Consider the following 12,918-nt stretch of genomic DNA (forward strand, 5'->3'; position numbering starts at 1 on the left):
TATAACATTTTTTTTATTTATACCCGCGTAAATTACAGAGTATTTTCTCACCCATTTTCTATCTGCACCTCCATTCGTTGTTTTATTTTTATTTTTTTTAAATATCATTCCTAAAATTTAATTTGGAGAGGATATATTTGAAAAATATATACATATTTTAGAAGTTGATTTCAAATATATATTACATACGTTTCTGAATTTTCATAATATTTTTTTAAAAAATTGTAAATTTTCTGAAAATCAACTTCTAAAATATATTTTAGTAATTTGTAAATTTTTCAAAACTGAATTTTTAGAATTTATTAAATGCTTTTTTAAAAAAATTGACATGTATTAAATATGTAAATGCATTCTTGATATTAATTTACTTTTGGAATGTATTATAAATATTTAATTTAGGCAAAATTGTAAATTTGATCTTCTATTTGTCTCAAAATTACAAATTTAGTCTTCTTATAATTTAATTCACGAATTTAGTTCCCATTTTTTTTGCAATCTCGTTATTTTAGTCTCTAACTCTCAAATTGGACGTTGACTATCACTTCTCAACGTTGACCGCCACATGTCATACTTTTATTGGACGTTGATCGTTACATGTCATACATTCGTGGCGGTCAACGTCCGATAAAAGCATAACACGTGGCGGTCAAAGTAAGCAATTAACGTTAAATGTCCAATGTCCAATTTCAAGGTTAAGGACTGAAATAGCGGGGTTGAAAAAAAACTCAGACTAAATTAATGAATTAAATTATAGGGGACCAAAGTCAAATTTTAAGGCAAATAGGAATACCAAATTTACCTTTAATTGATTTTCAAACTACAGTGTATTTAATACATTTTGAAATTCAATTATTGCAAGCATGAATATTTTCGTACTTTTTATGAAACACAAAAGATATATTTTAAAAGAAATATATTTTATATGCAAACTTATAAGCAACAAATTGTAATACCCAGAGACTGATAACAAAATTGAGAAGAAAAAAAATCTGAAATTGAATCAATAACCAAAGGACTAGGAATAAAAGGAGAGATTCAAAAGAAAGGTTAAAAGAATTTAAGAACATGGAACAAAAAATATAACATGGAGTTCAGTTTTCGCATGGGCTCATCAACAAACAATGAAACCCATTTTCTTTTTTGGAGTGTAGGCTCAAATTCCCTTTCCAGCTTCTCAAAGAAATTAAAGTGAAAAACCTACATTCAACCCTTTCCATGCTTCAATGAGTGAGGACAAAATAAACTAGATCACAAAGATAAAAAAGAGAAATAAAAAACAATCTTTCGATTCAATTACCAAAAATGAAAAATCAAAATAAAAGATTTATCTCTACAAACACATTCATACCGAGATTTCATTCTCCGACCAAGATATGGGGATTTTATGCATTTAACCTAAACAAGATTTGAAGAAATTGACAGAGTAAACATACATCATCTTCCATGAACCTCTTCCCAAAAATATCACAATTTGTTAGTTAGTTTAATCAATCTTAAATAGAACAAAATTTTCTGAAAGTAAAAGACCATAAATAAACAAAGAAAAACATATGCAACATCTTGCATACACAAAAGAAAAATAATTAGAATGTAGATGTCAAATAGAAGAAAGGAACAAAGAAATGGCAAATTCTGGAATCATTATTGTTTTTACACTATATAATTACGATCCATCATAAATGAGAATGGTTAGATGTTGAGAACAAAAAAATGATGATAATATAAATGGGAGATAAAAGTATAGCATAATTAGAAAGAAAAAAGGGTAAAGAAATAGTAACATGTGTAACTTCCTTGAATTTATGTAATTTTTTTTAATAATTAAGGACATAATTATCTTAAAAATATTTTAACCAAAAAAAAATTAACAAAGGATATCCCTTTATCTATTATTATAGATTATAGATTATAAATTATAGATATAGATATTTGATGTTAAAATTTGAAAACTGAAAACCACAAATTTTTAGAATTAAAAATTACGTAGCTAATTTTAAAATTTTCAACAGCATTTCCATTAGTAGTTACCACACCACTATGGTTACTCTCTGCCGACACTTACAATTACAAAAAGTTGCAGTTAAATGCAGTTATCTTTCAACTTCTATGATTGCACGGATAATAACCTCCGTGTACTTTTCAACTGATCACATCATAAAAATAAAAGTACATACATCTCAGCTGTTAAGTTATCTAATAAATCAACATGAATTCAATTCGTTACGCAGATTTTATTACATTTTCCAGTCTCTATTATTTAACTGCTGATAAGAAAAAGACTGTGTCTTGTTTAATTAATCCGAGAAGTATTTAGCTTCATCGTTAAATCTTTGAAGCTTCAATAGGTCTTTTTCCTTGTTGGTAATACTGGAAATAGATCTCAGAATAATTTTTCACCGGTCTGTATAACGTTGGCCTTGACTCGTTCACTAGCTTCTCCACCGGTTTAATCTCTTTCTCTGAATCCGTGAGGCAGAACATTGCCACTGTGAGCCTTTCCTTTTCTGAATTTATCACTGCCCTGTGTATTGGGCTCCGAAAAATTCCATTGCTCATTATCTGTTATTCACATTAAAAGGTTCTGAGTCATTCCTATCTGTTATATATAATGGACAAGCTTTGTTGTCGTATCAATCAACACTATTTACAAGTTTGCTATTTGCATTAACATGAAGTATAAGACCTTATTTGGATAAACTTTTCAGTAAACACTTGAAGGAAAAGAAAATTAAAAAAGATAAGAAACTTCAATTATTACCTCTATTTGATCACCAACATTAATGACGAGAGCATCAGGGATGATTGGAACTTTAAACCACTGATCATCTTTGAGGACTTGGAGGCCTTCTACTTCTTTGTCTTGCAACAGAAAAGTTATGGTGGATCCATCTGCATGTGGCTTCAAACCGAGAACATGATCAGGCATTGGACATGGAGGGTAGTAGTTGAATCTCAGAAACATATCAGCTCTTTCTCCACATTCATTTAGGAAGCAATCCTCTTCCAAGTTCAGTGACTTTGCCATGGCCTTAATAATTACTTCACTTAGCAGTCGCATGCTTTCGGTATACTGTAGGACAATACTCCTGCATTGAATCATATATCCATTGAGATTAAATACAACGTGTATGTGCAATTGATAGAGGTGTGAATACTCGTGTCGCTAGCCCAAGACCAAGAGAAATGGAGAGGAAATTGTTCATTCCTTTTCCAAAAATAATAATGCTATGCCCGTGACTAATTTAGATATTGGTGTAATTTGGATAAAATTCTTTTCTTTATCATGTTATTAATACGGAGTATTTATTGATGATTAATTTTCATCAGAAAATCTTATTAGATTTTTTTCCTTCCAATTATATTTTTTATATTTTTTTTCATCCACAGGACTCAAATTTAAGAATTTATTTAAGAAGACCAAGTCCAGTATTACTCGGAATAATAATTTATTGATATTTGTATAAAGTTCTAAATAAACACCTTAAAATAGGTTGTAACTACTAGAGGACTGGCTAGTTACTACCTATGAAGCACCGACACTGACACGGACACCGAACACGACACGGACACGGACACGTGAATACCTGTCAAACACATCAAATTCAACCCGGACACGGGCGTCGATGTTGTGTCGGTGTCGGTGTCGGACACCGGACACGGCAAGAGACCGGGGTGTCCGTGCTTCATAGGTTACTACATCATGTAAAAAGAACATTCATTGAGAGTTGGAGGGGACAGGAATGCATACCTGAAATCATAGGGGTTTTGGGGCCAAAATTTGAACTTCCTCTCATCTTCAGGAAGCACCTTTAGGTAAACTCTGTCAGTCCAGTCAAGCCTTTGATTTTCTGAATATATTATATCATTGCCATATCCTTCAATATTGTTTGGTTCCCTTGCCCATTTTTGCTTTTCTTCCTTTGGAAGATGAAAGAATTGCTTTGAAACTTCTCTCACCTTGTCCAAAAATGAGCTTTTCAGCCCATGGTTTATTGCCTGAATCTCATGAAATAATTGACAATATCATTACCAAGCATTAAGCAATAATAAATTAAGTAATTAAAAAAGATGAAGGGAGACCTGAAAGCAGCCCCATGAATGGAGAGCATGATGGAGTTTAGCAAGCTCTTGTAGTGCAGTAGATGGAGATGAGAGGCGATGAAGGTCGATCACTGGAATATTCTCATCCTGTGATGGCACAAGAGCATCTCGAAATCCGGCACCACCTTCCTCGTAGATATAAGTTTTTGGCAGATTTTCAGAATTCAAAACCAAATCTTGGACAGGTTTACCCACTATCTCTACCTCACTTGATTCTGCCATCACTAAAATGTTCTAAGGTCTACGGAGTGAAGTTGGGAAGATTCAGTAATCAGTACCACCTTCCCTAAAGAGGCAAGTTTTATGTTTTCGGTTGTCGCTACAGTATCAATGACTGATGGGGATACGTCAGCATCACCTGCATCCTTTTTTGACCCTAGAAGACACGTGTTGTTTCTGTGAAATAAATCGGACAAAAATATAAAGATTTTCTCTCCTTAAATAATTTTTTTTAACGGGATATCTCATGACCGAAGGTAAAGAATTAATTATTAATATCTTAAAATATTAAAATTCATCTAACAATTGATATATTATATTTTTTATTTTTGACTAAAAATATGTGTTTAAGAGATAAAATTATTTATCAATCATCTCACACATAATTAAATCAATATTTGTTTAACACCGTATTTTGTTTTAATATACACCACATACTATATCATTTATTTACAGCGCAAATTTTAACATGGTATATTTATTATAAGGGAAAATGTGAAATAATGTCAAGTTTGGGTATGTGCTTTAATATATGAACTTCAAAAGTTTCAATTTTATGTAGAATAATCTCTCTGTCAATATTTGACAATCATGAGATATGGTTAACTTCCGTCAAATTATTTTATTGTTTAGATTTTAATTGTTAAAATAAATCATTTTATTTCAGAATCTCTTTTAAAAGACCCACATCAAGTTATCAACCATTAAGGTTACTCTGTCGACGGCACTGATGGTATCGCCATTAACAACTACAAAAAGAAGTTAAATGCAATTACCTTTCAACTTTTATAATTGTGCAGATAACCTCCGTGTACTTTCCCGCTGCACACAAATAAAACTCCATAGTCCATACATCTCAATCGTAAGTTATCTAACACATCAACACGAATTCAATTTATACCAGCGGGCATAACTTGGAATTTGGTTATACAAATTTGATTGCATCTGCAGTCTCTTTTGTTTAACTAAATTCCGAGAACCATTCAGCTTCATCAAAAGGTAATTTTTGAAGCTTCGATTGGTCTTTTTCCTTGCTGGTAATACTGGAAATAGATTTCAACATAATTTTTCACCGGTCTGTATAACACTGGCCTTGACTCGTTGACTAGCTTATCCACTGGTTTAATCTCTTTTTCTGAATCCGGGACGCAGAACATTGCTACTGTGAGCCTTTCCTTCGCTTTATTTATCACTACCCTATGTACTGGGCTCCGGAAGATTCCATTGCTCATTATCTGTTAATCACATTCAAAGGTTCTGAGTCAATCCTATATGTTGTCATGGGCAAGCTTTTTGAGCTGTATCAATCAACTCTATTGACAAGTTTGCTCTTTGCATGAATGTAATGATGAAATTTTAATGATAAATGACGCAGTTATAAAATGGTGGTTAGAAAATATGTGATAGAGGAGGAGATGGAATGCATGTTTGTTACTTCAATTGAATCATAAATGAATGAGAGGCTTACATCATAAAGCCTAAACAATTGATATTCATCAATTAAGATCAAAATTTAATCCAATAATTAAACAATGTTAACCCACAAAATTCCAACTAGAACAAGAAACTTCAGTTATTACCTCTATTTGGTCACCGACATTAATCAGGAGAGCATCAGGGATTATTGGAACTTTAAACCACTGATCATCTTTGAGGACTTGGAGGCCTTCTACTTCTTTGTCTTGCAACAGAAAAGTTATGGTGGATCCATCTGCATGTGGCTTCACGCCAAGAACATGATCAGGCATTGGACATGGAGGGTAGTAGTTGACCCTCACAATCATATTAGATCTCTCTCCACATTCGTTTAGGAAGCAATCCTCTTCCAAGTTCAGTGACTTTGCCATGGCTTTAAGGATTACTTCACTTAGCAGCCTTAGGCTTTCGGTATACTGTAGGACAGTACTCCTTCATCGAAACATCCATGAGATTAAAAACAATGTACATGTGCAAATGATAGAGGAGCTAATACTAGTGTCACTAGCCCAAGAGAAAAGGAGGAAATTGCTTATTTCTTTTCCAAAAAATAATGCTATATATAAGTCTAATTTAATTAGATAAGCTTCATAACAAGTAATTAATTATAAGAAAAGAAAATTAAAAAAAAATGAAATGAATATAACTTATCATCATAAGTTAAAATAAATTCATGTATTTTGGTTTTTGAAGAAGTTAGATGAAAATAATTACAAAAAAAGTAAGGTTTGTGAATTAATTTTAACTTATGAAAAAAGTTTTAATTATTTTTTATTTTTATTTCTTCTCTTATAAGTATTTATTCAGAAATTTATTGTAACTGAGACAATATTCATGCTTGTGTATTTTAATTTAAAAATTTAAAACAGTATATAGTCTTTTGTTGGAGCTACTAGAGTACTTGCTACAGCTTCATGCAAAAGAACAACATTCAGTGTTATTGACAAGAATGTATACCTGAAATCATTAGGGGTTTGGGGCCAAAAATTGAACTTCCTCTCATCTTCAGGCAACACCTTTAGGTAAACTCTGTCAGTCCAGTCAAGCCTTTGGTTTTTTGAATATATTACATCATTGCCATACCCTTCAATATTGTTTGGTTCCCTTTCCCTCGCACATTTTTGCTTTTCTTCTTTTGGAAGTTGAAAGAATTGCTTTGAAACTTCTCTCACCTTGTCCAGAAATGAGCTTTTCATTCCATGGTTTATTGCCTAAACGAGAATATCATTACTAACATTAGTATCTACTCTAATAATTTTCTTTGATACTCTAGGATGACTTTACGAACTTGTATCAAGGAAATGAAGTCAACTAAAGATGGTAATAACCTGAAGAAACAGAATTTCAAGCTTACTAGCTCTCTTACACACTTTTTTGGAACATATTGTTCAGCAATAGATAACATGTTTTTTAAAGTGGCATGGATCTATGAAGTAAAAGGGATACCTGGAAGCAGCCCCATGAATGGAGTGCATGGTGGAGTTTAGCAAGCTCTTGTTGTGAGATGGATGAAGATGAAAGGCGATGAAGGTCGATCACCGGAATATCATCATCCTGTGATGGCACAAGAGCATCACGAAATCCAGCACCACCTTCCTCGTAGATGTAATTTTTTGGTAGATTTTCGGGATTCAACAGCAGCTCTTGGACAGGTTTACCAACTATCTCTTCCTCGCCCGATTCCGCCATCATTAGAAAAAAAGGTCAACGGAATGAACTTGGGTAGAGGCTTCCTCGGTTGTCGCTACAGAATCAATCACGCACCGCTAATATGCTGCTACTTTCACACCAATTGTTTCTATAAAATAAAAAAAGGACAAAATATTACGATTTTCCCTTCCTTTCTATTTTTTTTTTTAAATAAAATCAAGATGCGTTTAACCCCGTATTTTATTCTCGCAAGCAGGCCGTTTTGTTTAATTTCTAATTTCTTGAGCCAAAAAATTTGGACGCTTTTATAAGATAAATAATTTGGGGAGGAAGTTGATATTAGAGCAGAAAAAAGACCAAAATATCCTTTCTCTTTTCCCACACCCTTCCACCCTTCCACCCTTTCTTCCTTCGTTCATTTTCCCTTGCTTCTTCATTCTTTCCTTCCTCCTCTCCTCTTTCCCCCTCTCTTGATGGTAATTTTTTTGTGTTTGTCAATATAACAAAATTATGATTTTATTATACAACTTATACAACAAAATTTGATTTTATTCTATTTTCTAACAATTCAATGAAATCACGATCCTGTTATCTTATAAATGTCTCACAATGAAATCAAGATTTCATTGTGTTATAATTTATGTAATGAAAAAAAAAATTATACAACAGCTCCATAAAGTGGATAATTATAAATCTTAAAAAAGAATTTGATTGAAAAGTTGAATGGCATGAAGAAAATTCGTTAGCTCCTTATTTAGTTCAAATTGGTGACAATAAACCCCAATTTATTACTTCCTTTATATCAACTACACCTACCCCTTGTCCAATTCTAAAAAATAGGATTTTGCATAATAAGTTTTTGAGATTCAACAATTCTTATTAAAGTTGCACAGTTTTTTCACATCCCCACTTGTACGGCGAAATTGTCAATGTTGTCAGAACCACTTTGTATAACAGAAACACACTCTCTCGATGCACTAGTGGAGGGTGCATAAAACATGTAACAAAAGTGAGATTTTGTTGTGCATTATACAAAGAAATCACACTTTTGTTGCACAATATTTTTCTCACCCTCATTAGTACAGCATGAATGTGTTTCCATTATACAAAGTCGGAAAGAGTAATTTTAAATTTCAGCATTCATTACCATAAAAACTTGTACTGAACCAATAAAAAATAATCTCACCAGACATCTGCATACAATAACATGTTTTAACAGTAGCAAATTCTTATTCCTAGCACAAGCACGATATCATAAACTATAAATTGCCGATAAATTGGCATCATTGTCATGACTCTAGAAAGTTAAAAATAATAAAGCCAAACACATACACTACCAAGACTCAACAATCTGTCCTCGGCAAAGAAATCATAGAAAAACATCCATATAACTGGTAACGCATAAATTTCCCATCATCAGTACCTCCTGGGGTAGCGGTCCATAAACCGACCCGAAGGGCACTCATATGCCAGGTGACCACGACCTCCACAATTGTGGCAAATCATCAAGGGGCCCATGCAATCCCTACTCATGTGACCTAATTGCTGGCAGTTCCTGCAAACAACATCTCTATAGCCACCACCGCCACCACCACGAGCACCACCGCCACCACCGCTGCGATCTCCAAGAACATTGGCTTTCGGACACTGTCTAGCCACATGCCCAGAAACATTGCACAAATTACAAATTGGATCATTAGGACAATCACGTGCCAAGTGGCCTGTCTTCCTACAGTTGTTGCATGCCTTCTCATTCGTACATTCAGCTGCAATGTGCCCCTGCTTATAACAGTTGTTGCACAACCTTAAGTCCCCTGGAGGCATTGGAGGGGCTGAGCATTCCCTAGCACGGTGTCCAGCTTTACCACAGGTGTGGCAAATACCCTCATTTGGACAACTGCTGGCCATGTGGCCAGGTTCTTTACAGTTCCAGCACAGTGACTTTGTCGTACATTCAGAAGCAATATGCCTGATCAAACATTCAAAACCAGAAACATAAAACCTTGTTAGCAGATATTGTATAATTGTCAATTTGACATCACAGACTTCTGATATAAATAAATTCTTCAGAAGAAATGTAACTATTATAATTGTAGTAATTGGTATCTAAATATAAGGAAAAAAAATGTAACTGAAGTTGGAAATAGCAAACAACACAATAGACCTGTTAACTAACTTCCAACATAAGGAACTGTATCAGGAAAGGTTCAAATTAATGGTCAACTTCTACCCCCCCCCCCCCCAAAAAAAAAAAAAATTAATTTAAGCATTTCATGAATCATCTCTCATCACATGAAACCATTATAATTCACAGCAAGAAGTATATTGCAGAATTAAATGCTAAATTCTTAAGAAACATAGAAGGAATTCCATACCCAGGGAGGCCACAGTTGTGGCAAATTGCGACATTAGGGCATTCTCTTGCATAATGACCAGGTCTCTTGCAGTTCTTGCACAGATTGTCACGGCTGACAAAAAAACCTAATTAGTGTTGCCATTGTAAGAAATGCATGCTCATGTTCCAAAAGTCAGATGGCTTTGAGTAAATGCACCCGCTCTGTTTGAGAGGCAAAGCACATCACTTAAGTTTCAAACTAATCATAGCAGCAGCCAGAGTAAGAAGATTGCAAACCACAAGAACAGAAAATAAATTGGTCATACTTAGGGTTTTATAAACAGCTTAATAAAGATTCAAAGCCTCTTCTAGTAAAAGCATACTTCAATCTTCTTTGGCTTCCTTAACCAATGCATTTAAGTAGAAAAACAACTGCAAATAAATAGTTAAAATCCAAAAGAAAACCTGAAACCCCGACGTGAATCTCTCCTGTAAGGTGCATCACGATAGGAAAATCGATCAGAGCGGATCTTACGGTCCATTGGGCTCCTGCTTCTGCTCCTGCTGCGGCTGTCTGAACTCATTTTCAACTTTTTTTTCTTTCCTACCCTCTACCACAAATGATCAGCAAAACCACCTCCACCACAACCAACACCACCAGCCACTGCCTCCTTCCTGTCCACATCACAACCAACATCCAATATCATCCTTAAGCCAACTAGCCAAGCCAAACCCCCTACCTCCCCTTCAAAATATAAAAACCGCAAATTCCAACAGTATACGACATGAAATTTCAACAAGCAATCCATCTCACATTCACATCAATCAAATACCACTGCACTCAGCACCTAAAACCATTCTTCATAATATTCATGTACTTCTCACAAATAATAATATTTCCAACATAGGATCACTCTACCTTTGAAAAAACAATAGAAAGAATATCACTCCATCTTTCAGCAAAGCTAATCCAGTAGCGAAGATGGATAAGGTAAAATATTTATTCACACACAAAGTCATCTGGAAGCATAGTTTTGGTTCAGGAATAGTGGAATACTATTTTCCTTTCAAGGAGATTGAGGGATAAAATAAAGAAAATGACCACTGAGAAAGGAAAGGAGGCACACATGGTGATAGCAAGCTACATCTTGCAAATGGAAAATACAGATGCCTTTCAAATAAACACATGTTCTTGAACAGGCTCACCCTCCTGAAAATACTACATCTTCATGTTGATTAGATGCTATATAGGACCAGGTTAACCCTATTCAACAATAACATTTACAGATAATTTGCATTGCCATGTTTAAAGTGAGTAATTCACAAATCCTTCGCTAAAAGGTCTAGATTGTTATGAACCAACTATCCCAAAGACTTAAGGTGTTGAGTAAAAGCACATGAATGGTTTTATGTCTAATATGCCCCTCACACAAGAGCCCTTTGCTCTTGAAGCGTGGACAATGTTCCATGTCAATCCTACCTTGTGCAAATATTTGAATTATATTTAGAAGAAAAGGGGTGCTAGGGGACCACTGTCCTGACTACATGGTCATAGAGGCTTTAATACTATGTCATGGATCAACTATCACAAAAACTTAAGCTGTTGAGTAAATGTACATGGATTTTATAAAAATGACAATTCAAACTCATGGTGTGGGTATAGCACAGATTCAGTGACACTGCTGGAGAAAGAAACACTTTCTATTGCATCTAATGGGAGATTTTCCCTTTTTGGTCCATGTAACATAGAATTAAGCTAGGAATCAATTAAACAGTTGGGTACATATCAATGGGCTTATTGTTTTTAACCAGATATTTTTGGTCCAATACATTATCATGATGTATTTGGGCACCATATATCCTCAAAAATTACAATTAACAAAATCTAATGTATCATACAACGACATCTGATATAGCAAATCTGGGCATGTTCAGATTTTGCAAAATGATTATGAGAGTTAGACCACAGTGTGATGTGCTCTATTTTCTCATTAAATTCTCAATTTTATATAAAAGAACTATGCAGGAAATAACTTCAAAATCCCATCAAGAGATTTTAATTTTAAACTAAAGTTGCTTCTTCCTTTTGCATATCTAGAATTTTTTATCATAATATCATGACATTATTTTTGGGAGATAATCATAGAGTGAGACACAACATATGCAGATAAATGTGATGAATAATAAAAATACACACAGTAAACGTTATTGTTTTCAGCTAGTTCTCAACAATCACCACTCACCACACGAAAACACAGAACTCAGCCTTGATTTCTACTTAATCCGAGCTGTTCTAGTGCAGGTAACATAGGAATATCCTAATTAGCTGTCCTTGGTTAGTTCCAGATCCGAACAAACAAATTATTCCCAACTCCATTGGCTCAAGATGTAAAACAGCTCCCTGGAATTTCACTTCCCAGTTCCCACAGTCCACCACAGCTAAAAAATTTATCCTCACATACAAAAACATCAATTCACAAATTCAACTTCATTATCATTCTTTTTTTCTAGATATCGTCAACAAATTCAGCGCAGGAAACTTAAGCTGCTCCTTTGTAAAACCGTCACGTACATATACATCCGAGCAAAGTTGTTTTTGGGAAAACCGTTCAATCTTACGCGTAGAAACATAGATCGTCAACCATTACCAGGAAAACACACATCAAAAGTCATAAATCCGTCACGTCCAAACCTTATGTAAATTACAGATTCGGAATCGGAACCCTAAGAAGAGCCGATAACGGTAAGCACCACAGGGAATCAAGGCGAAACGAAACCCCAAGCATCGATATCGGAAAATGAGGGAAACTGAAGGAAATCGTACCCAAATTCGACAAGATGAATCCGAATCGAATTTAACCCTAACCCTAACCCTAACAGAGAGTCCCGTCGCAATAAAACAAACATTAATAAGGCATAAGAAGAGAAGGGTTAAAGGAAGAACCTGAGCGCTACGGTAGAAACGCTCAACGGAATCGGCGGTTTGGCGAAAATATGTATGATAGGTAGCAGATGCAACGCGCTATTAGCAGCAGCGCAGCCGCAAAGTTGTTTTTTTTTTGTTCTCCGTTGGAGTTACGAACGAGGGTTATAAATAATTAAATATTGTCGCGTCAGTCACAGAACAAGGCCACCCT

General features: G+C 34.5%; 3 protein-coding genes and 1 non-coding gene across 6 annotated transcripts; 1 reads left to right on the forward strand and 3 right to left on the reverse strand.

The window, feature by feature from the left end:
* Window positions 1-2,069: 2,069 nt before the first annotated feature.
* On the reverse strand, window positions 2,070-4,374 carry LOC100799195 (codeine O-demethylase-like). The gene is made up of 4 exons (NM_001254513.2): window positions 4,081-4,374; window positions 3,749-3,996; window positions 2,759-3,086; window positions 2,070-2,559 (listed from the first exon to the last, which is right to left on the reverse strand). Exons 1-4 carry the CDS (start codon window positions 4,321-4,323, stop codon window positions 2,323-2,325), a joined length of 1,056 nt encoding a protein of 351 aa, NP_001241442.1. The 5' UTR covers window positions 4,324-4,374; the 3' UTR covers window positions 2,070-2,322.
* On the forward strand, window positions 3,542-3,645 carry MIR4403 (microRNA MIR4403). Its single transcript, NR_048741.1, has one exon. It is a non-coding gene; the product is annotated as a microRNA MIR4403 (primary transcript).
* A 769-nt stretch (window positions 4,375-5,143) lies between the features above and the next one.
* LOC100802232 (codeine O-demethylase) lies at window positions 5,144-7,724 on the reverse strand. Its single transcript, XM_041014728.1, has 4 exons — window positions 7,243-7,724; window positions 6,754-7,007; window positions 5,901-6,228; window positions 5,144-5,555 (listed from the first exon to the last, which is right to left on the reverse strand). Exons 1-4 carry the CDS (start codon window positions 7,486-7,488, stop codon window positions 5,313-5,315), a joined length of 1,071 nt encoding a protein of 356 aa, XP_040870662.1. The 5' UTR covers window positions 7,489-7,724; the 3' UTR covers window positions 5,144-5,312.
* A 930-nt stretch (window positions 7,725-8,654) lies between these two features.
* Window positions 8,655-12,918, reverse strand: LOC100803820 (zinc finger protein GIS2). 3 transcript variants are annotated; one of them, XM_003522803.3, is made up of 4 exons: window positions 12,726-12,918; window positions 10,247-10,456; window positions 9,822-9,914; window positions 8,655-9,415 (listed from the first exon to the last, which is right to left on the reverse strand). In XM_003522803.3, exons 2-4 carry the CDS (start codon window positions 10,363-10,365, stop codon window positions 8,863-8,865), a joined length of 765 nt encoding a protein of 254 aa, XP_003522851.1. In that variant the 5' UTR covers window positions 10,366-10,456; window positions 12,726-12,918; the 3' UTR covers window positions 8,655-8,862. The 3 variants fall into 3 exon arrangements, with proteins under 3 accessions (XP_003522851.1, XP_040870663.1, XP_014629881.1); XM_041014729.1 differs by having other exon boundaries at window positions 10,247-10,526; window positions 12,726-12,895; XM_014774395.3 differs by having other exon boundaries at window positions 12,025-12,876.

Source organism: Glycine max, chromosome 4 (assembly GCF_000004515.6).
Source record: "Glycine max cultivar Williams 82 chromosome 4, Glycine_max_v4.0, whole genome shotgun sequence".
Taxonomy (NCBI): Eukaryota; Viridiplantae; Streptophyta; class Magnoliopsida; order Fabales; family Fabaceae; genus Glycine; species Glycine max.